This window comes from Canis aureus, chromosome 4, assembly GCF_053574225.1.
Source record: "Canis aureus isolate CA01 chromosome 4, VMU_Caureus_v.1.0, whole genome shotgun sequence".
Classification (NCBI taxonomy): Eukaryota; Metazoa; Chordata; class Mammalia; order Carnivora; family Canidae; genus Canis; species Canis aureus.
The window spans coordinates 38,842,054-38,865,088 of NC_135614.1; the positions used below are offsets into that span (position 1 = coordinate 38,842,054).

The 23,035-nt window shown below is 37.9% G+C and overlaps 1 protein-coding gene across 4 annotated transcripts in view; it reads right to left on the bottom strand.

The window, feature by feature from the left end:
• SIMC1 (SUMO interacting motifs containing 1) overlaps positions 1-23,035 on the bottom strand; it is a 78,802-nt gene that overhangs the window by 44,990 nt on the left and 10,777 nt on the right. For all 4 annotated transcript variants that reach the window (XR_013378076.1, XM_077895462.1, XM_077895465.1 and 1 more), the window contains exon 2: positions 3,111-4,583. Coding sequence is in view for 3 of the 4 variants with exons in the window: in XM_077895462.1 (XP_077751588.1) it covers positions 3,111-4,583 (1,473 nt within the window). In the remaining variant the exon portion in view is untranslated. The remainder of the gene's footprint in view (positions 1-3,110; positions 4,584-23,035) is intronic.

Below are 23,035 nucleotides of genomic sequence, written 5' to 3' on the forward strand. Positions count from 1 at the left end.
AGATTTTATTTATTTATTCATGTGAGACACAGAGAGAGAGAGGCAGAGACATAGGCAGACTCCCTGCAGGGAGCCTGATGCGGAATTCTATCCCAGGACCCCAGGATCATGACTTGAGCCAAAGGCAGACACTCAACCACTGAGCCACCCAGGTGCCCCTAAGATAGGTTTCTACAGACATAAAAACAAGAGGTTCTGAAATAGGTTAGATAGATAGATAGCAAAATTTTCCATGCTTTTGAAATATTCATAATTAAAAATAAAAAGACTGAAAAGTCTTACCTAAAAACTTTTAATGACATGGGAAAATATATATATTAAGTTAAAAAAATAAGAATTTAAAGTTGTACATATAATATAAAATATTATATTATAATAAAATAGAGCATAGAAAAAAAACATACAAAAGAGTCAATAGCTAGCCTAAGTTGATTTTGTAGTGAGGGTGAGAAGATAGTTAGGGGTAGTTATGATACTATATCAGATACTGAAATAAAGAGATGAAGAAAAATGTTTTAAATATGTTTTATTGTTAAAAGAAGAATCCCATTTTGTTGATTTACTGTCAACAGTAAATGTTAAGTTGCTTCCCCCAAATCCCCCAAAAGTATGTATGTATATAAAAAGACTGGGAGAGAATATGTGAAAAGTGGTTTTCTATTATCTGGGTGGTGGGTGGAATTATGGATGATTTTCCTTTATATGCTCTTTTGTATTTTTCCATAACTGATACACATTACTTTCATAATCAGAAGGAAAAAAACATTTAAGTTTTTTTTTTTAAGATTTTATTTATTTATTCATGAGAGACACAGAGGGGGAGAGAGAGAGGCAGAGACACAGGCAGAGGGAGAAGCAGGCTCCACCCAGAAGCCCGATTCAGGACTTGATCCCAGGACCCCAGGATCACACCCCCGGCTGAAGGCAGGCACCAAACCACTGAGCCACTCAGGGATCTCCATATTTAAGTTTTTGATATTGAAATGTAACAACAAGAATAATTTTTGAACATTTACTTTACCCTCACTTTAATTCTCACAAAACTCTAATAAAAACATACTATTATTATTTCTATTTTATAGATAAGGAAACTGAGATTTAGAGTAAGCATTTGTCATGCAACAAATGGCAGAAGCTGATTTCACACATGGGTGGTATAATTCCAGATCTACCCTCTACATTCATGCTACCTCTAAATAATAAAACCAACAATAAATATATTTTTGTTAAAAATCCCCATCATTAAAAAAAGTTAAAATGCCTATGTATAAAAAGGCAACTGAGCAGGCAATACACCAAAATTATTAACAATAATAAATGCTGACCTATAGCACCATAAGTAATTAATTTTTTATATTTTAAAATGTTTTATATTAAGAATATTTTTAAAATCTGAGAATAAGTATTAAACTTAAAACATCAACCAAAGATTTGACAGCTTATGTATAACAATAAAACAGAGATGGGTGGAATTATCCATCTAGAAAATCTTCTAGAGAAGTCCAGTGAACTTTCCTTATGCCTCAAATCACCTGAGAGTAATCCCTGATATCACTGATCAGAGACCAATACTGTACCTCTTAATGAAAATTAAGAGCCAGAGAAGACAAAAACAAAAAATCTTACTTTGATTACTATTTTATTTGTGAGGCACTTTACCTATATTTGAATCTATATTATTAATTTCTTGCCCACAAATGGGGACAGCTACAAAGTTAATAAATTCTTTAATAAAGTTAATAAATTCTTTTGATGCTCATATACTTATCAAACATTTCTTTAGGCCTTGTATGGTGGCTTTGTGGTTTATGTGTTTACTTTTAAGTCAAATAACTTTATAATATGGTCATCATGATTTATTTTAGAGTTAAACCAAGAGAGACTCAAAGATTTAAGGCCAATGGCTGGTAAATGGCAGCATGGGGACTGGCTAACATCTTCTGGGGGAAAAATGACCTAGTGAAGTATTTATTAAAAGCCTAAAAAAAAAAAATCATAGGAGAGACAGAAAAGATTTACAGATGAACTCTAGATGACCGAGTTTCTTTAAAGTAAGAAATAAAGATTAAGAGGAAAAATCCCTTTTGTTTGGCTTAATTGCCATCTTTTAATCTAAGCAATGTTTACACAGAAAGGGGATGTGGTATCCCCCTTTGTATCTACTGGCAACTTCTCTAGTTGAGCAGTACCTACAAAGCACTACAGCCTTGACTAGGGAAACACAAACTTTCTCAAGTCCCCCAAATGCTCTTTATAATATCTTGATGCATCACTACCTTGAGGCAAACCCACAAGAAAAAATAGGATGAGCTACTGGTTGGGGACAGTCATTCAGAAGAGAGAAAACATATTAGAAGATAAAACAACAGTAAAAATGAGAGGACAAAGGCCAAATCAACATGAATGCCTGATACACACTATGCTGGATTGCTGATTGCTCCAAAAATGCGCATTTTGAATTCCTGGACTACCTCAAGCCAGTCTTCTTAATGTTGAGAATATGGTTATGGATAATGAAAAAATAGCTTCATATTATAGGACTTAGCCACAATTTTTTCCCCTTACATCTGCTAAGAAAAGCATCTGGTTTAGTTCTCAGCTCAGGAAGACCCATCTCCATTAAAATTTTAAAATTGAATTTCCTCCCCAAAAGTCAGAAAGTAGTAATTTTGGAGGCACTGAAGTATCAAGAGTATCACTATCTCTGTGATATGGGAGCTGTAACAAGGGTATCAGGAAGGGAAAGGTAAAGGGATTGAAGAGAATTATTTAATGAAGGCCTATAATGAGCCAGACACTCTAATAGGCACTTTAAGTATGTTATGTCATTTAATGATCCTGAGGTCTGTTCTTATCTCCATTTTACATCTAGGAAAGTTAGGGCTCAGAAAGGTATAGTTACTTCTACAGTGCCAATTGCTAACCATGGGGGTGAAATTCGAACCCAGGTCTGACTCTACACTAGGTGATTCCACAAGAGGAGGAAAGATAAAAATAACGAATTCATCCTGGGCCTGTTCTCTCAGGCATGGACTCCTTTTAGCATACTAACTTCACGTGAGGCCTATACAAACAACACCTAATCCCTAGGGGAAGACATGTTAGCTCACCTCTCTTGTGTCTTTATCTGGTATTAGTGTCTGGAAGAAGAGGTGATGCACCGGAGGTCGTAAGAAGTACTTCAGTCTATGCAGGCATGGTCTGTTGTATAATCCACCTTGTGGTGTTCGTGCTTGTACCTGGGCAGACCTGGGGTTAGCAGGCTCTGACAGTGATCTGTCTTTTCTGGCTGGAGTTTCTGTGACAGAGAGCCAAGGAACTTTCTCTAAGGAAGTTTCAGACTGTGGAGACTGTGGACTGGGAGAGAACCTTGGAGAGGATGGAGCTGAGACTTCCATAGGAGTGTCATGGTTCTGTACATCATTTTGGAGAGGGTAAGGCCTGTCTCTTGGTAACTGAGCCAAGTCTCCAAATGAGTGTGGCATGTCTCCTAGCAAGCACGGCCTATCTCCAGGTGAATGGAGCATATCTCCTGGGAAGTCTGGGACTTCTCCAGGTGAATGTGGCACACTTTCTGGTAACTGTGGTGCATCTCCTGGTGACTGTGGCACATCTGTTGGTGACTGTGGCATGTCTGCTGGTGACTGTGGCACGTGTCTTGGTGATTGTGGCACGTCTTCTGGTGACTGTGGTACATCTTCTGATGAATGTGGCATATCTTGTAAATGTGCCACATCTTGTGGATATGATATGTTTTGAGGTGGGCCTGGTACATCTTGAGGTAGGCCCAGAGGAGAGTCTTGAGGTGGGCACAGTGAGTCTTGAGGTGGGCTGGGTGAGTGCTGAGGTCGCCATGATGAGTCTGGAGGTGGGCTTGGCACAGTCTGCTGAGGGCACGGCATATCTTGAGGAGGGCGTGGAACTGCTTGAGGCAGGTGAGGCAAAGCCTGTAGTTGGCACTGCATGGTTTGTGATGGGCATGACAAGGCTCGTGGTGGGCATGAGGAGGCTCGTGGTGGACATGGTGAGGTTCGCAGTGGGCATGGCAAGGCTCGAAATGGGCATGGCAAGGCTTGTGGTGGGCAAGGCACATCTTGCTGTGGGCATGGCAAGGGTGCCCTCTGATTGCTGCTGCTACTGTTATTGCTTGTTGGGGAGGAGGAGCAAACATCTGAAGATAGCTGTAGGCTTGCCAAGAAGCCAAGGTCACCTTTGAATGTAGTTGAGCTACAATTTGGTTCTGTTGAATAAACAGAGTTCCCACTGATGGATGTAGGGGGTTGTGGACCTTCAAATGTGGTTTCTTCCAAAAGGTCCAAATCCACAGGATCGCTGTTAATGATTCTCCGTGCTGCAGGCCAAGAGCTTCTGTCTACCCGCCCTTCCATCACCTCTTTGCTGGAGAGGCTGGCACATGTCTGAAGATTAGGTGGCTCTTTCTGGGAGGGAGCAACAGGTTCTAGAGTCAAGTCAAGTGTGGCAATAGGTCTATTTTCTTCTTCAGTTCTTGTCAGGTCAATCACACAGAGTCCACTGCGATCCTTTGTCCTTGGTCTGGTTTCTCTAGTTAAGTCAATGAAGTCCTGTTAAAGGATTGTAAGAATATAAAAGGTCAAGTAGGGAGTCTTTGCTTTATCTAAGATTTACATTTGAGCTTTTAAGGATAATCATATTTTACCTTTTCACTTCACTGATAAACATTTTATATAACATAGGCATTAATCTATTTCCTTTGGTCAAAATTTTACTACTGTCAATACTGTCAATTTCTATACCTTCTTAAATTATCCAAATGCCACATGCATATAACTGAGGGCATAGTGGGAAATTTTTTCTGATCCAAAGTAAACAGGGGAGTAGGGAAGATTTCAACCTTAAGTCACAAGAGAAAAAGCAACCTTTGTTTGGAAAAGCAAATACACAGGATAATTTGCAGCAGAAACTAAAGAAGAAGGTAAGCTAACATAAGAGAATCTGCTATGTGCTAAGAACATACTGAGTACTTTCACATATCTTTAATTTCACAATATTCCTATCAGGTAGGCATTATAATTTTCATTATACAGATGGGGAAAATGGAGTTCAGAGAGGTTAGGTCATTACCTAAGGATTATACAATTAAGCCACAGAGACAGACATTCAAACCCAGGTCTGGGGGATCCCTGGGTGGCGCAGCAGTTTGGCGCCTGCCTTTGGCCCAGGGCGCGATCCTGGAGACCCGGGATCGAATCCCACGTCGGGCTCCCAGTGCATGGAGCCTGCTTCTCCCTCTGCCTATGTCTCTGCCTCTCTCTCTCTCTCTCTCTCTCTCTCTCTCTGTGAGTATCATAAATAAATAAAAATTAAAAAAAAAAAAACAAACACAAACCCAGGTCTGTTTCCTTCTTTCTCTGTAAAACCTCATTCAATATATAATCAGTTTATAGTCAGATATGCAGAGTAATACAATAACAGTTATAAAACCAACAGGGTAAATCTGAGCCCTAACTAGATTAATTACTGGAAAACTTATCTTTACCTCCATTACTTGCCAAAATGATTGGGCAGTTCATAAATCCTGATGATCTAGCCAATGGTACTATAATTAATTTCTGTGCCATAAGCCTGGAACAATATTGTACTCCCTTTTACTCTCAAAGCTGTTTCAGTATGGATGACAAATAATATCATCCTGATTACTGATCAGGCTCATTGATGAACACGATAGGAAATATCCCCTATATGGTATTATTAGAATCAACTCCAGTATTTAAAAAAAAAATTCCATTTCTGATCAGAAGGGCTAGCTAGATACTCTGATCAACAAACCTAATAAAAGCTAGAATGGATACATCTATTAATCTATATAGGTATCTAGATAGATAGAGTATATATATATTTATGTAAAGTATATATATATATGTATATTTGTAAAAACATGGGAGGAGATATAACAAGTAAAAAGCAACCAAAAGAAGTGAGTATACCTATATTAATATCAGACAAAATAGATTTTAATGAAAATAGCATTATTAGAGATAAAGAGGCTACTATACAATAAAAGATTTATTTTATCAAGATAAAATAATTTCAAAACTATGCATAATAACATAATCTTCATAGAGCAAAAATAGATAAAAGTACAAGGAGAAAAAGGAATATCCAGTCATTGTGAGAAATTTTTACATGTCTTTTTTGATTGATAGATCATGCAAACAAAGAAATTATTATGGATACAGAAGATTCTAACACATTTAACAAGCTTCATCTAAAGGATTCAGAATAGTTATGCACAATTACATGAAATATTTACAAAAATTTATCACATACCAGGAGTCAAAGTACATCTTAGTCAACATCAAAAGATTATCACTCAGACCAAAATACTATTAGGTTAGAATGCAATGCAAAAAAGTAACTAAGACAAACTCCATACAACTGTGAATTAAGAAGTATGACAAAATAACATATAGGTCAAAGAACAAATTATAGAAACTAGAAAAATTTCAGAATTGAACAGTAACAAAAATACTAGATATTAAAATGTGACATGCAGCAAAATATTTGTGTAGAAAAAAATTTACACTTAGACATTTAGAAAAGAATGGAAGAAAATTAATGTGCTAAGCACACACTTTTAGGTAGCAGAAAAAGGACAGAATACACTCAAAGAAAGCAGAAGAGATGAAATAATAACAAGAGCAGAAATGAATGAAACAGAAACAAACACAGCAGAGAAGTGCAAATGTCACAGGTTTGTTCTTTTAAAAGATTATTAAAATTAGCAAACATGATAAAATTAAGACAATGAAGGCACAAATAACTAATATTAAGAATGAAAAAGGGATAAAATTACAGATGTTCTTAAGATAAAAAAGACGAGAAGATGCTGTGAACAATTCTACATAAAAAAAGAAACAACAACTTGGGATGTTGGATGAAATAGATAAATCCCTGGAAAAATAAAGCTTAGCAAAACTGTCTCAAAAAATTGAGTGATGGGTATGTGGGGAATCATTATATAGTTTGCTCTATTTGTCATGTTTGAAATTTTCCATACTGAAAAGGTATTTTTTAAGTTGACTTAAGAAAAAAGAAAAAAATCAAAAAAAAAAAAAGAAAAAAGAAAAAAATCAAGATAGCTCCTTAACCATAAAGAAATGAAATCAGTAGTTGAAATTTTTCCTTCAAAAAACTCCAGATCAAACTGATTTTAAAAGGAGAGTTCTGCTAAAAATTCAAGGAACAAAATGATTCTACTTTATATAAGCTATTTAAAAGAATAAAAAATGAAGGGATACCTCCAACTCATATTATGACTTAGCATAAACTTGATCCAAAATCTGAAAGTACAAGAAGGAAATATTATAAGTCAATATCACGTCTGCACACAGACATAAAAATCTTAAATGAAACACTATAAACTAAGTCCAGCAAACCAAGGTGAATCTCCCTAGGAATCATACCTAGTTTAGCATTTAAAAAAATTAATATAGTTTGCCACATAAAGAAAAATCATATGATCATGTGAAGACACCAAAAAGCATTTGATAACACATTCAGCATCCATTCTTTTTTTTTTTTTTTTTAAGATTTTATTTATTTATTCATGAGTGACACAGGGAGAGAGGCAGGGACAGGCAGAGGGAGAAGCAGGCTCCAGGCAGGGAGCCAGACGTGGGACTCGATCCTGGGTCTCCAGGATCACGTCCTGGGCTGAAGTTGGCGGTAAACCGCTGAGCCACCCGGGCTGCCCTCAGCATCCATTCTTAAAAAGAAAAAATAAATGCCACTATTAGGACTTAATTCAGTTCTGATACTACCTGGCATTAGTGTAGAACCAACAGGTTAAGGGCTCAGTCCCACATGACTCCCCCCACCATTTCAAGTAGTTGCAAGTAGTTGGGCCCCTGGTTACCCACCACTCTGTCTAATTTGGCTAAAAAATGGGGGTTCCCATGACTCCCTTCCTAAGTTTTGATAATAATGGCTCACAAAACTCAGAGAAACATTTCACTTTCTATTACCACTTTATTATAAATGATGCAATAATAAAGCCAGATGAAGAAATACATAGGGCAAGGTCCAGAAAAGTCCTGAGTGCAGGGACTCCAGGATCACACCCCAAGCCGAAGGCAGATGCTCAACCACTGAGCCACCCAGGCATCCCTACACTTGAAAATATCTTACAACTTTACTCATCAATCATACCTCAATAAAGCTGAAACTAAAAATAAATAACTTAAAAAAAAAAACACATGACAAAAGCCAAAGAAACTGGAAAATATAAGTTGGAGGGACACCTGGATGGCTCATTCAGTTGGGCATCCAACTTGTGGTTTTGGCTTGGGTCATGATCTTGAGGTCATGGGATTGAGCCCCCTGTCAGGCTCTGTCCTCAGCAGGGTATCTGCCTGAGATTCCATCTTTCCCTCCCTCTGCATCTCCCCTCTCTGTGCATGCTCAATCTCTCTCTCAAATAAGTAAATCTTTAAAAAAAATAATGAGTTAGGGACTAATACTACCTTAAAAGTATTTGAATTTTGGGATCCCTGGGTGGCGCAGCGGTTTAGCGCCTGCCTTTGGCCCAGGGTGTGATCCTGGAGACCCAGGATCGAATCCCACGTCAGGCTCCTGGTGCACGGAGCCTGCTTCTTCCTCTGCCTGTGTCTCTGCCTGTCTCTCTCACTGTGTGCCTATCATAAATAAATAAAAAAATAAAAAAAAATTTTAAAGTATTTGAATTTCTTGGACTGGTACATATAACTTTAAATTAATTTTATTTAATTAAAATTTGGGGCACCTGGGTGGCTCAGTCGGTTAAGTGCCTGCCTTCAGCTCAAGTCAGGATCCCAGGGTTCTGGGCTAGAGCCCCAAACTGGGCTCCCTGCTCAGTGGGGAGGCTGCTTCTCTCTCTCCTTCTACCCACTGCTTGTGTTCTCTATCTCAAATGAATAAAATCTTTTTAAAAATTAATAATATTTATTAGAGCAGTTTTAGGTTCACAGCAAAATTGAGAAACTTCAGATCATTTCCATGTACTCCTCTCCCCACATATAATCTCCCTCACTATGAACATCCTGCACTACTATGGCACATTTGTTACAACAGATGAACCTACACTGTCACACCATTATCAACCAAAGTCCATAGTTTACATTATGGTTCATTCTCGATGCTATACATCCCAAGGGTTTTGACAAATGTATAACGACATGTATTCATCACAGCAGTATCATACAGAATAGCTTCACTGCCTGAAAAATCCTCCACATTCCACCTATTCAGCCTTCCCTTCCCACTAACCTCCAAAAACCACTGATCTTTCATCTTCATAGTTTTGACTTTTCAGAATGTCACGTTGTTGGAATCACAGAGCATGTAATCTTTTCAGATTGGCTTCTTTCACTTAATAATATGCATTCAATTTTCCTCCATGTCTTTTCAAGACTGGATAGCTAATTTTTTTTAGCAATGAATAATATTCCAATATCTGGATGTACCACAGTTTACTTATCTATTCACTTACTGATAAACATCTTAGTTTTGGCAATTATGAATAAAGCTGCTATAAACATCCGTGTGCTGTTTTTTTTTTTCCCTATGTGTTTCAAATGTTTCAAATCATTTGGGTCAGTACTAAGGAGCATGGTTGCTGGATTAGATGGCTAAGAATGTGTTTAGTTTTGTAAAAAGCTGAACTGTCCTCCAAAGTGACTGTAGCATTTTGCATTCCCACTAGTAATTAATGAGAGTTCCTATTACTCTACATCCTCACCAGCATTTGGTATAATCGGTATTTTAGATTTTGGCTATTCTAAAATCCAAATGTAGTAGTATCTCATGTTGGTTTTAACTTACAATTCCCTAATGACATATGATGTTGAACATCTTTTCATATGCTTACTTGCCGTCTGTATACCTTCTTGGGTGAGGTATCTGTTTTTGGCATTTTGTCCATTTTTATTTTATTTTATTTTTTGGTGAAAAAATTTATATTTAGATTTATAGCCGGACTCAGTTTAGATGATCCCAATCTGATCAAGGTGTTGACCTTGGCCACATCAATGTCATAGAGCTTCTTCACAGCCTGTTTGATCTGGTGCTATTGGCCTTGACATCCACAATGAACACAAGTGTGTTGTTGTCTTCTATTTTCTTCATGGCTGACTCAGTAGTTAAGGGGAACTTGATGATGGCATAGTGATCAAGCTAGTTTCTCCTGGGGGCGTTCTTTCGAGGATATTTGGGCTGCCTTTGGAGACGCAGGGTCTTCTTGGGTCGTGCAGGGTCTTCTTGGGTCGTCGGAATGTAGGTGACATGCGGATCTTCTTTTTTTGTTTTTGTTTTTTGCCTTTCAGCACCGCTTTCTTAGCTTTCAAAGCTTTCGCTTTGCCTTTGGCTTTGGGAGGGGCAGGGCTTCTTTCTTCGCCTTCTGCACCATCTTCGTGAAAGGGATTTCCCAGGCTCGTTTCCATGGGCTTATAGAGCGGAGTCTCCGTCCATTTTTAAATTGGGTTATTCATTTCCTTATTGTTGAGTTTTAAGAGTTCTTTGTATACTTTTGATAAGTCTTTTATCATATGTGTCTTTTTTTTTAAGATTTTATTTATTTATTCATAGAGACAGAGAGAGAGAGGCAGAGACACAGGCAGAGGGAGAAGCAGGCATCATACAGAAAGCCTGATGTAGGACTCTATCCAGTCTCCAGGATCACGCCCTGGGCTGCAGGCGGCGCTAAACCGCTGCGCCACCGGGGCTGCCCTATCATGTGTCTTTTTCAAATATTTTCTCCCAGTCTATGGCTTGTCTCCTCATTCTCTTGACATTGTCTTTTGCAGAGAAGAAGTTTTTAATTTTGATGAAGTCCAGTTTAGCAACCATTTCTTTCATAGATCATGTCTTTGGTGTTGTATCTAAAAAGTCATTGCCTGGGGAATCCTGGGTGGCTCCGCGGTTTAGCACCTGCCTTCCGCCCGAAGCCTAGTCCTGGAATCCTGGATCAAGTCCCATATCGGGTTCCCTGAATGGAGCCTGCTTCTCCCTCTGCCTGTGTCTCTGCCTCTCTCTCTCTCTGTATCTCTCATGAATAAATAAATAAATAAAATCTTTAAAAAAAAATGTCATTGCCCAAACTCATGTAGTACGTGTTCTCTACTTTTTCTTCCAGGAGTTTTTTTTTTTTTTTTTTTTTAAGATTTTATTTATTCATTCATGAGAGGCACACACAGAGAGAGGAAGAGACACAGGCAGAGGGAGAAGCAGATATCAGGTCTCCAGGATCACACCCTGGGCTGCAGGCGGCGCTAAACCGCTGCGCCACTGGGGCTGCCCTCTTCCAGGAGTTTTATAGTTTTACATTTTTATAGTTTTACATTCAAGTTTATGATCTATTTTGAGTTAACTTTTGTTAAAGGTGTAAGATCTGTGTGTAGGTTCATTTCTTTGCATGTGAATATCCAGTTGTTTCAGCACCATTTGTTGAAAAGACTATCTTTGTTCCATTGTCAAAGATCAGTTGACTATATTAATGTGGGTCTACTCCTGGGCTTTAAAATTTGTTCCATCAAACTATTTGTCTATTCTTTCCACACTGTTTGGATTACTGTAGTTTGTACCAAGTCTTGAAGTCAAGTAGTAGCAGTTCTCTGTTCTTTTCCTTCAAGATTGAGTTAGCTATCTGCAGTCTTTTGCTTCTTCCATATAAACTTCACTCATCCTATTAATATTTATAAAATAACTTGCTAGGATTTTAACTGAAATTGTGTTGAATCTACAGATCAAGTTCATAAGAACTGACATCTTCATAATATTGAGTCTTCCTATCCACAAACATGGAATATCCCTCCATTTATTTCGTTCTTCTTTGAGATCTTTCATCAGTTTTGTAGTTTTCCACATATAGATCTTCTACCTACTTTGTTAGATTTATACTATCTTATTTTTTAAGGTTCTCATGTAAATGGTAGTATGTTTTAAATTTCAAATTCCACTTGTTCACTGTTCATAGAAAATGACTGGCTTTTGTAAATTGATCTTGCATCGACAATATTGCTATTATCACTTATTAGTTTCAGGAGTTTTTTGGTTGATTCTTTTGGGGTTTTTTTCTACATAGATGATTATGACACCTGTGAACAAAGACAATTTTATTTATTTTTTCCTAATCTGTATACCTTTTATTTCTTCTTCTTCTCCTCTTATTGTATCAACTAGGACTTCCAGTATGATGTTGAAAAGCAGTGGTGAGAGGGGACATCTGCCTTGTTCCTAATCTTGGTGGGATGTTTCAAGTTTCTTACATTAAGTATGGTTATCACCTGTAGGATTTTTGTAGATGTTCTTTATCAAGTTGAGGAAGTTCATCCTCTATTTGTAGTATGCTGAGAGTTTTTAACCATGAATGGATGCCTATGTATGGTTATTTGTTTAAAAAATTTTTTAGATATGTTTTATTATTATTTTTTGGCTTTTTAAGTTTTTATTTTAATCCCAGTTAGTTAATATATAGTTATATTAGTTTCAGGTATACAGTATGCTGACTCAACAATTCTATATACTGGCCAGTGCTCATCACCACAAGTGCACTTCTTAATCCCCATCACCTATTTAACCCATCCATTTGGTAACCATCAGTTTGTCCTCTATAATAAAGAGTTTAAGGATCTGTTTCTTGATTTGTCTCTTTCTTCCCCCTTTGTTCAAATGTTTTGTTTCTTAAATTCCACACATGAGTGAAATCATATGGTATGTCTTTCTCTGACTTACTTCGTTTAGCATTATGCTCTCTAGCTCCACCCATATTATTGCAAATGGCAAGATTTCATTCTTTTTATCGCTAAATAATATTCCATTATATATATATATATCACATCTTCTTTATCCATTCATCTATCGATGGACACTTGGGCTACTTTCACAATTTGGCTATTGTAAATAATGCTGTGATAAACATCAGGGCACACGCATCCCTTTGAATTAGTTTCTGTATTCTTTGGGTAAATATCTAGTAGTATGATTGCTGGATCATAGGGTAGTTCTATTTTTAACTTTTTGAGAAATCTCCGTACTGTTTTTCACAATGGCTGTACCTCTTTGCATTCCCACCAACAGTTCTTGAGTATTCCCTTTTCTCCGTAAACCTGCCAACACCTGTTTCTTGTGTTGTTGATTTTAGCCATTCTGACAGGTATGAGGTGATATCTCATTGAAGTTTTGATTTGTATTTCCCTAATTGTAAGTGATGATGGGCATCTTTTCATGTGTCTGTTGGCTATCTGAATGTCAGCTTTGAAGAAATGTCTGTTCAGTACAATGTTATCTGCAATGTTATCTGTTCATGTCTTCTGCCCTGTTTTAAATTTAGATTATTTGGTTTTTGGGTGTTGAGTTTTAGAATATCTTTACATATTTTGGATACTAAATCTTTATCAGATATGTCATTTGCAAATATCTTCTCCCATTCAGTAGGCTGCCTTTTAGTTTTGTTGATAGTTTTCTTTGCTGTGTAAAAAGCTTTATATTTTGATGTAGTACCAATATTTTTGGTTTTGTTTCTCTTGCCTTATGAGAAATTTCTAGAAAAAATTTCCTACAGCCTATGTTAAAGAGGTTACTGCCTGTGTTCTCTTCTAGGTTTTTTATGGTTTCAGGTGTCACATTTAGGTCCTTACTCCACTTTGAATTTATTTTCCTGTATAGTGTAAGAAACTGGTCCAGTTTCTTTTACATGTTGCTGTCCAGTTTTTCCAACATCATTTGTTGAAGAGACTGTCTTTTTCCCATTGCATGTTCTTTCCTGCTTTGTCAAAAATTAACTGACCATATCATGATCTCAGGGTCCTGGGATCCAGCCCTGCATTGGGCTCCTGGCTCAGCAGGGAGTCTTCTGGAGAGTCTCTCTTCCTCTCCCTTTGCCCTTCCCCCTGCTTGCATGCATGTGCTCTCTCTAAATAAATAAATCTTAAAAAAAAGATTAATTGGGTGTTATACTGTATGTTGACAAATCGAACTTTAATAAAAAGAAAGAGGAAAACCATGAAAAAAAAGATTAACTGACCATACATAGTTGTGGTTTCATTTCCAGGTTTTCTATGCTGTTCCATTCATCAATGTGTCTATTTTTGTGCCAATACTATACTGTTTAGGTCACTACAGCTATGTAATACAACTTGAAGTCTGGAATTGTGATGCCTCCAGTTTTGCTCTTCTTTCTTAAGATTGCTTTGGCTATTCAGGGTTTTTTGTGGTTCCATATAAATTTTAGAATTGTTTGTTCCAATTCTAAAGTTCTAAAGTTTTACACAACTTGGAACAACTTGTGTAAAAAGTTGTTAATATTTTGATAGGGATTGCATTAAATGTGTAGATTGCTTTGGGTTATATAGACATTTTAACAATATTTGTTCTTCCAATCCATGAGCATGGACTGTCTTTTCTATTGCTTTGTGTTAAATTTTTCCATTAGTGTTTTATAGTTTTTAGAGTACAGGTCTTTCACCTCTTTGGTTAGGTTTATTCCCAGGTATCTTATTATTTTTGGTGCAATTAAAAATGGGATTGTTCCTTTTTCTTTTTTTTTAAGTAAACTCTACACCTAACATGGGGCTTGAACTCAATGACTGCAAGATCAAGAGGCATGACCTCCCAACTGAGCTTGCCAGGCACCCCATAAATGAGACTGTTTTCTTAGTTTTTCCTTCTGCTGCTTCATTTTTGGTGTATAAATATGTAAAAGATTTCTTTTTATTAAGATTTTATTTATTCATGAGAGACACAGAAAGAGAGGCAGAGACACAGGCAGAGGGAGAAGCAGGCTCCATGCAGGGAGCCTGACGTGGGACTCGATTCCAGGTCTCCAGGATCATGCCCTGGGCTGAAGGCGGCGCTAAACCACTGAGCCACCTGGACTGCCCATAAAAGATTTCTATATATGAATTTTGTATCCTGCGACTTTACTGAATTTGCTTATTAGTTCTAGTAGGTTTTTTGGTGGAATTTTTAAAAATTTTCTACATATAGTACAATGTTATCTGCAAATAATGAAAGTTTTACTTCTTCCTTACTGATTTGGATGCCCTTCCTTCCTTCCTTCCTTCCTTCCTTCCTTCCTTCCTTCCTTCCTTCCTTCCTTCCTTCCTCCCTCCCTCCCTCCCTCTCTCTCTTTCCATCCATCCCTTTGTCTATCTGCCTGAATGTAGCTAGGACTTCCAGTACTATGACGAATAAAAATGGTGAGTGGACATTCTTGTCTTGTTTCTTACCTTAGGGGAAAGGCTGTCAGTTTTTCCCCATTAAGGATGGTGTTAGCTGTGGGTTTTTCATATATGGCCTTATTACATTGAGGTATATTCCCTCTAAACCTACTTTGTTGAGGGTTTTTTTTTTTTTTTTTTAAATCACGAATGGATGTTGTACCTTGTCAAATGCTTTTTGTTTATTGAAATGATAATATCGTTCTTATACTTCTCTTACTGATATGATGTATCATGTTAATTGATTTGCAAATACTTAACCACCCTTGCCACCCCGGAATTAATCCCACTTGACAATGGTGAATGATTTTTTTTACTGTATTGCTGAATTCATTCTGGTAGTATTTTGTGGAGGATTTCTGCATCTGTGTTCATCAGGGATACTAAACTGTAGCTCTTTTTTTAGTAGTGTTTTTATCTGGTTTTGGTATCAAGGTAATGCTGACCTCATGGAATGAATTTGCGTTTTCCATCCTTTTCTATTCTTTGGACTAGTTTGAGAAGAATAGGTATTAACTCTTCTTTAAATGTTTGGTAGACATGGACTGTGAAGCCATCTGGTCCTGAACTTTTGTTGGGAGTTTTTGATAACTGATTCAATTTCTTTGCTGGTTATCAAGTCTGTTCAAATTTTCTATTTCTTACTGCCTCGATTTTGGTAGGTTATATATTTCTAGGAATTTATTCATTTTTTTCTAGGTTGTCTAATTTGTTGGCATATAGTTTTTCATAATATTCTCTTGTATTTCTGTGGTATTGGTTATTAGTTCTCTCTCATTTTTATTTGAGTCACTTCTTTTCTTGATAAGCTGGCACTAGAGTCTATCAATTTTATTGATTTTTTTCAAAGAACCACCTCCTGGTTTCTTTGTTCTATTGGTTCAGTTTTTTGTTTTTGTTTTTAGTTTCTATATCACTTATTTCTGCTCTAGCCTTTATTATTTCCTTCCCTCTGCTGGTTTTGCATTTTGTTTGTTCTTTTTCTAGCTCCTATAAAGTTGGGTTGTTTATTTCATTTTTTTCTTGCTTCTTGATGTAGGCCTGTATTGCTATAAGCTTTCCTCTTAGAACTATTTTTTGCTGCATCCCAAAGGTTCTGGACCACTGAGTGGGCAGTGTTTGGTTCCTGGCCTGAATGTGGCACATTTTAGCTAGGCATGCTCTGGTCTGTTTGTGAAATAAGACCTGTCATCACTGGCACCAGAACGGAGGCTCTGCAAAACTCCTGAGTTGGGAGACAAGGTGTGAGCAGGGGTTTGGGCCAGTCTTTTGGGGGAGGAAGCCCACTATGCTGGGAGTGAGGCAAGCATGACTGGGTAGTCCAGGGCTGGTTCCACTGGACTGTGGGGTAGTTGGGGCTTGGTGTAAGTAAGTTAGGTAGTGAGTATTGGCATTGCTCTGATTCTTACATGTGGCTCTGTATTTATGTTGAGGGGCAAGGGAGGGATATGATACCAGCAGTTCCTTTGTTTCTGGAGGGGTCTCTCCGCTGACACTGTCTCTCTGGGATGCACTCTAAGATGAGTGGATAACACCTCACTGTGTGCCCCAGGTACTCTTGTGATTGCTGTTTCCATGCTGTATGTCCACGGATTGTTTGCCTGCCTTCTCTCCAACAGCAGAGCAATGCCCTCTGGTTCTATCCCAGCCAAGCCTGATGACCTTTAAAACTCCATGCTGGTTGCAAGAACTCATGAAATTTGGCCCCTCTCGCTTTCCAAGCCAACTGCTAGCTACGGGATTCATTTGCCCTGTGTACTCATCAGTTTCTCACCCTTCTCTGTGCCCATGGCTCCCTCCCTACTACAGCAGCCACTATCTGTTTGTTTCAAACCATGTCTTTGTACTTACTACCTTCTTTGATGTGGCCTCTTCTCTACCTTTAGTTGTGGTTTGTTCTCCCAGTCTTCAGATCAATTTCTGAGGTATTTAGGATCATTTGATAGTTATCTAGTTGTATTTACGGGATGAAGTGAGCCTAGGGTCTTCCTACTCTTCTGCCATCTTCTCCACTCCATATTTTTTTCTTCCAAGATTTTATTTATTTATTTATTATTTTTAAAGATTTGTTTATTTATTCATGAGAGACACAGAGAGAGGCAGAGACACAGGCAGAGGGAGAAGCAGGGACCTCGGTGTGGGACTCGATCCTGGATCCTGGGATCACGCCATGAGCTGAAGGCAGATGCTCAACCGCTGAGCCACGCAGGCATCCCCCAAGGTTTTATTTAAGTTCAAGTTAGCTAGCATATATTGTAGTATAAGATTCAGGAGTAGAATTTAGTGATTCATCACTTACATATAATACTCAGTGCTCATCACAAGTGCCCTCTTTAATGCCCATCACCCATTTAGTGATTATTATGATGAAATCATATGGTATTTGTCTTTCTCTGACTTTTTCCACTTAATACACCCTAGCTACATCCATGTTGTTACAAATGGCAAGATTTCATTCTTTTTGATGGCTAATATTTCATTGTATATGGACATATTCTTTGCCCATTCATCAATTGGTGGACATTTGGGCTCTTTTCAAAATTTGACTATTGTGGATAATGCTGCTATAAACACTAGGGTGCATGTGCCCCTTCAAATCTATATTTTTGTATCCTTTGGATAGATACCTAGTACTGCAATTGCTAGGTCAAAAGATAGCTCTATTTTTAACTTTTGAGGAGCCTCCATACTGTTTTCCAGAGTGGCTGCACCAGTTTGCATTCCGACCAACAGTATAAGACAGTTCCCCTTTCTCCAGTTCCTTGCAAACATCTGTTGTTTCCTGTGTTGTTAATTTTAGCCATTGTGACAGGTGTGAGGTGATGAGTGATATTAGGCATCTTTTCATGCATCTGTTAGCCCTTTTTGTGTCTTCTTTGGAAAAATGTCTATTCATGTCTTCTGCCCATTTTTTAAACTGGATTATTTGCTTTCTGTGTTGAGTTTGATAACTTCTTTATAGATTTTGGGTTCTAACCTTTTATAAGAAATGACAAATTGCCAGTATCTTTTCCCATTCCATAGATTGCTTTTTAGTTTTGTGATTGTTTCCTTCTGTGTGCAGATCTTTTTACCTTGATGAAATCCCAATAGTTCATTTTTGCTTTGTTTCCTTTATATTTAAAGATGTGTCTAGAAAGAAGTTGCTGTGGCTGAGGTCAAAGAGGATGCTGCCGGTGTTCTCCTCTAGGATTTTGATGGATTCCTGTCTCACATTTAGGTCTTTCATCCATTTTCAAGTTATTTTTGTGTATGGCATAAGAAAGTAGTCCAGTTACATTTTTCTGTATGTTGCTGTCCAATTTTCCCAATACCATTTGTTGTAGAAACCTTTTTCATTGGATATTCTTTCCTGTTTTGTTGAAGGTTAGTTGACCATATAGTTATGGGTCCATTTCTGAGTTCTCTATTCTGTTCCATTGATTTATGTGTCCATTTTTGTGTCAGTACAATATTGTCTTGATGACTACAGATTTGTAATACAGCTTGGAGTTCAGAATTGTGATGCCTCCAGCTTTGGTTTTCTTTTTCAACATTACTTAGCTATTTAGAGTCTTCTGTGGCTCCATACAATTTTTAGAATTGTTTGTTCTAGCTCTGTGAAAAATGCTGGCATTATTTTGATAGGGATTGCACTGAATGTATAAATTGCTTTATACAATATTTGTTCTTCTAATCCATGAGTATGGGATGTTTTTCTGTTTCTTTGTTTCTTCTTTAACTTAATTCATAAGTGTTCTATAGTTTTCAGAGTACAGATCTTTTATTTCCGTTAGGTTTATTACTAGGCATCTTATGGTTTTGGTGGTAAATGGGATGGATTCCTTGATTTCTCTTTTTGCTGCTTTGTTATTGTATTGGTGTAAAGAAATGCAACAGATTTCTGTACATTGATTTTATATTTATATTTTGCTGAATTCATGTATCAGTTCTAGTAATCTTTTGTGGAGTCTTGTAGGTTTTCTACATAGAGTATCATGTTGTCTGTGAAGAGTAAAAGTTTGCTTTTCTTTCCTGCTGATTTGGATGCATTTCTTTTTGCTATTTGATTGCTAAGGCTAGGACTTCCAGCAGGATGTTGAACAACGGTGGTGAGAATGGCCATCTCTGTCTTGTTCCTGACCTTAGGAGAAAAGCTCAGTTTTCCCCCATTGAGGATGATATTCGCTCTGAGTCTTTCATATATGGCCATATTATGTTGAGGTATGTTCCTTCTATCCCTACTGTCTTGAGGGTTTTTATCAAGAAAGGATGCTGTATTTTGTCAAATGCTTTTTCTGCATCTGAGAGAATCATATGATTCTTATCCTTTCTTTTATTAATGTGGTGTAGCATGTTGATTGATTTTCAGATATTGAACCACCCCTGTAGTCCAAGAATAAATCCCATTTGATTGTGGTGAATAATCCTTTTAATGTACTGTCAGATTTGATTAGCTAGTATCTTGTTGAGAATTTCTGCATCGATGTTCATCAGGGATACTAGTCTGTAATTCCTCTTTTTTGTGGGGTCTTTGGCTGGTTTTGGAATCAAGATAATGCTGGCCTTATGGAATGAGTTTGGAGGTTTTCCTTCCATTTCTATTTTTTAGAACAGTTTCAGAAGAATAGGTATTGATTCTTTTTCAAAAAAAGATTTATTTATTTGACAGAGAGAGAGAGCAAGAGAGAGCACACGCGTGTGCACACAGTCAGGGAGAGCAGCAAGCACAGGGAGAGGGAAAGGGAGAAGCAGACACTCCACTGAGAAGGGAGCTGACCATGGGGTTCCATCCCAAGAGCCCAAGATCATGACCTCAGCCGAAGGCAGACACTTAGCCAACTGAGCCACCCAGGTGCCCCTTACTAATTCTTCTTTAAGTGGCAGAATTCCCCTGGGAAGCCATCTGGCCCTGGACTTTTTTGTTGGGTGATTTTTGGCTACGGATTCAATTTCTTTTCTGGAAATGGGTCTGTTGAAATTTTCTATTTCTTTCTGTTTCAGTCCCAATATTTTTGTGCCAGTTGATGCCTGACTTGTGACCCAGTATGTGATCTGTTCTGGGGAATGTTTCAAGGGCGCTTGAAAAGAATGTGTATTTTGCCAAATGAAATGCTCTGAATATATCTGTAAAGTCCATCTGATCCAGTGTGTCATTCAGACATTGTTTTCTTGCTGATCTTCTGCTTAGATGATCTGTCCATTGCTGTGAGTGGGTTGTTAAAGTCTCCTACTATTATTGTATTATCAATGAGTTTAAGTTTGTTATTATTGGATTTATATATTTGGCTGCTCCCAAGTTAGGGACCTAAATATTTGCAATTGTTAGATCTCCTTGTTGGATAGATATCTTTATTATGGTATAGTGCCCTTTTTCATCTCTTATAACAGTCTTTGGTTTAAAATCTAGTTTGTCTGATACAAGTATGGCTACTACAGGTTTCTTCTGATGTCCATTTGCATGATAAATGGTTCTCCATGCCCTCAATTTCAATCTGGAGGTATCTTTGGGTCTAAAATGAGTCTCTTGTAATCAGCATATCAATGGGTCTTGTTTCTTTATCCACTCTGATACCTTTTGTGTCTTTTGATTGGAGCATTTAGTCCACTTACATTCAGAGTAATTACTGATAGATATGAATTTAGTGTCATTGTATTACCTGAAGGAAAGCCTGGTCCTGTTTCCACCAGAACTGAAGCTGACTCTTTGGAGCACTCTGTGATCAGTAGACTTCGTACATGCAAGGTGACTGCTGGTCTTCTGGGGGAGCTGTTTGGTGTACTGGCTCACAGTCAGACCTGTCCTAGTAAAGATGCCCCTGCAGGGTACAATGGAGCAGGGTTTGGTGGATTTAGTCTCTAGCCTCTACTGAGGGCACTGTGTTGCTCACTGAAGACCAACTATGCTGGGGGTGAAGGGGGTGGTGGTGGAAAATGGTCTCACCTTGCCCTCTCAGCCAAGGAGAGGAACTCGTGGCTGCCATTGCTCAGGAAGCCCTCACAGAAAAGGGAACAATCTCCCCTCCTGTGACCCAGGCCTCATTTGGATCCCTGCCCTTGATTTGTCTGTGATGGGGCATTGACATGCCTGGTGCCAATATTCTCCCATGTTTTATCTCTGGTGAATGGATAGGATTCAAAATTCCAAATCTTAAAGGACCCCTGGCAAAGGTGCAAATGCACTCCCCTTCACAGGAGGAGAGCCTCCCAGTGCTGCATCCAGTGCCACTGTCCCAGAAAAGCAGTTGCACAGCCACGCAGGTGCCTGGAGTCTATGGTGAAGTACAGCAAAAAGCTGTGACCAGGTTATCTGTCCTCAGCATGTGTCTCTGTCCTCTGCTGTTGAATGGCCTTAAATGGATCCCTTGTCCTTGGAGAGGCAATATACCCTCTTACAAAAGTACTCCAGGAAGGGGAACATTCTCTCCCAGTGCAACCCAGTGGATCCCTATACAGTGCAATCTACTGTCTGCTCCTTGGCCTCTGTTCTTCCTCTATCCAGGAACACTGCTGCCTGACAGATTTGACTCCAGCAAATGACTCGTGCTTTCTAATTTGGAAAGTTATTAATCATTGATTCAATTTAATAGATATAGGCCTACTCAGATTGTCTGTTCATGTAGCTTTTGTAACAAAAATCTTAAAGTTTAAAAACTGTTTGTTCTTTTCCAAATTAATCTATACATTCAATAAATACCAAGCAAAATTCCAATAGTATTTTTAAAAGGAATGGATGAGATGACTCAAAAGTTCATCTGAAAGAGAAAAAGGTCAAGAATAACATAAAAAATTATAAGGGAAAACAAAAGATAAGTGAGGAGGTGAAAAGGGTTCCTGGATCCAATTTCATTGCATCTGCTGAAGGCTTCCCCATACCAACAAGCAACTCCCAGACACCAGTGTCAGAGAATTCAACTCAACTCTGACACTATCTACCTGGAGATAGAATCAGATTCCACAGGTAAAGAGCTCAGTTCCAAAAACTTCTAAATCCTCTCTAGGTGTGCCACTCTCCCAGCACTTCTGAGTTCACCAACCCAGAAGCTCTCCAAATCTTGTCCTTTGGGTTTTTATGAAGGTTTCATTACATTGTTACAATTAATTAAATCATTGGTCATTGGTGGTTGAAGTCAATCTCTAGGCCCTCTCCACTCTCTGGAGGTTGAAGGATGGGACTGAAAGTTCCAATCCTCTAATCACATGGCTGGCTTCACTGGCAAACAGCTCCATCCTTAGGTGTTTTCTAAATGCAACCTCATTAACATAACAAAGAACATCTTTAAAGTCTCATCACTTAAGGAGTTTCAAGGGTTTTCAGAGCTGTGAGCCAAGAACCAAGGATGAAGACCAAATATACATGAGAAATACATATATATATTGTCATCTGAATAATCAAATATATATATATTTCTTAAAAATCACAATATCATAGGAAGCTTTGCCCTACTAAATATAAACTGCAGAGCTTCAGTAATTAAAATATACAGAAAATAGGTCCAATTTAAATGAAAACTTAGTTTATGACAGTTTTTCATATAATTGAGTCGATAATTTGACAGCATTTAATGAGCTAACCATTTAAGAAGAGTTTTTCCTTCCTTTCAGCAAAATTCTAGAAAATCGGAACGTTAGACTATGAAATTTGGCACAAATCTAAAAAGTTTGATAATACCCCGGTTGGCTACAGTACAAGAAAACAGGTATTCTTATATACAGTTTGTATAAGAATATATGTTATAATCTTTTGGAAGTATAATCTGGTGGCTATGTATCAATCAGTGATCTTAACTGCAAGTATGAAACAAAACAAATCCCCCTCAAAA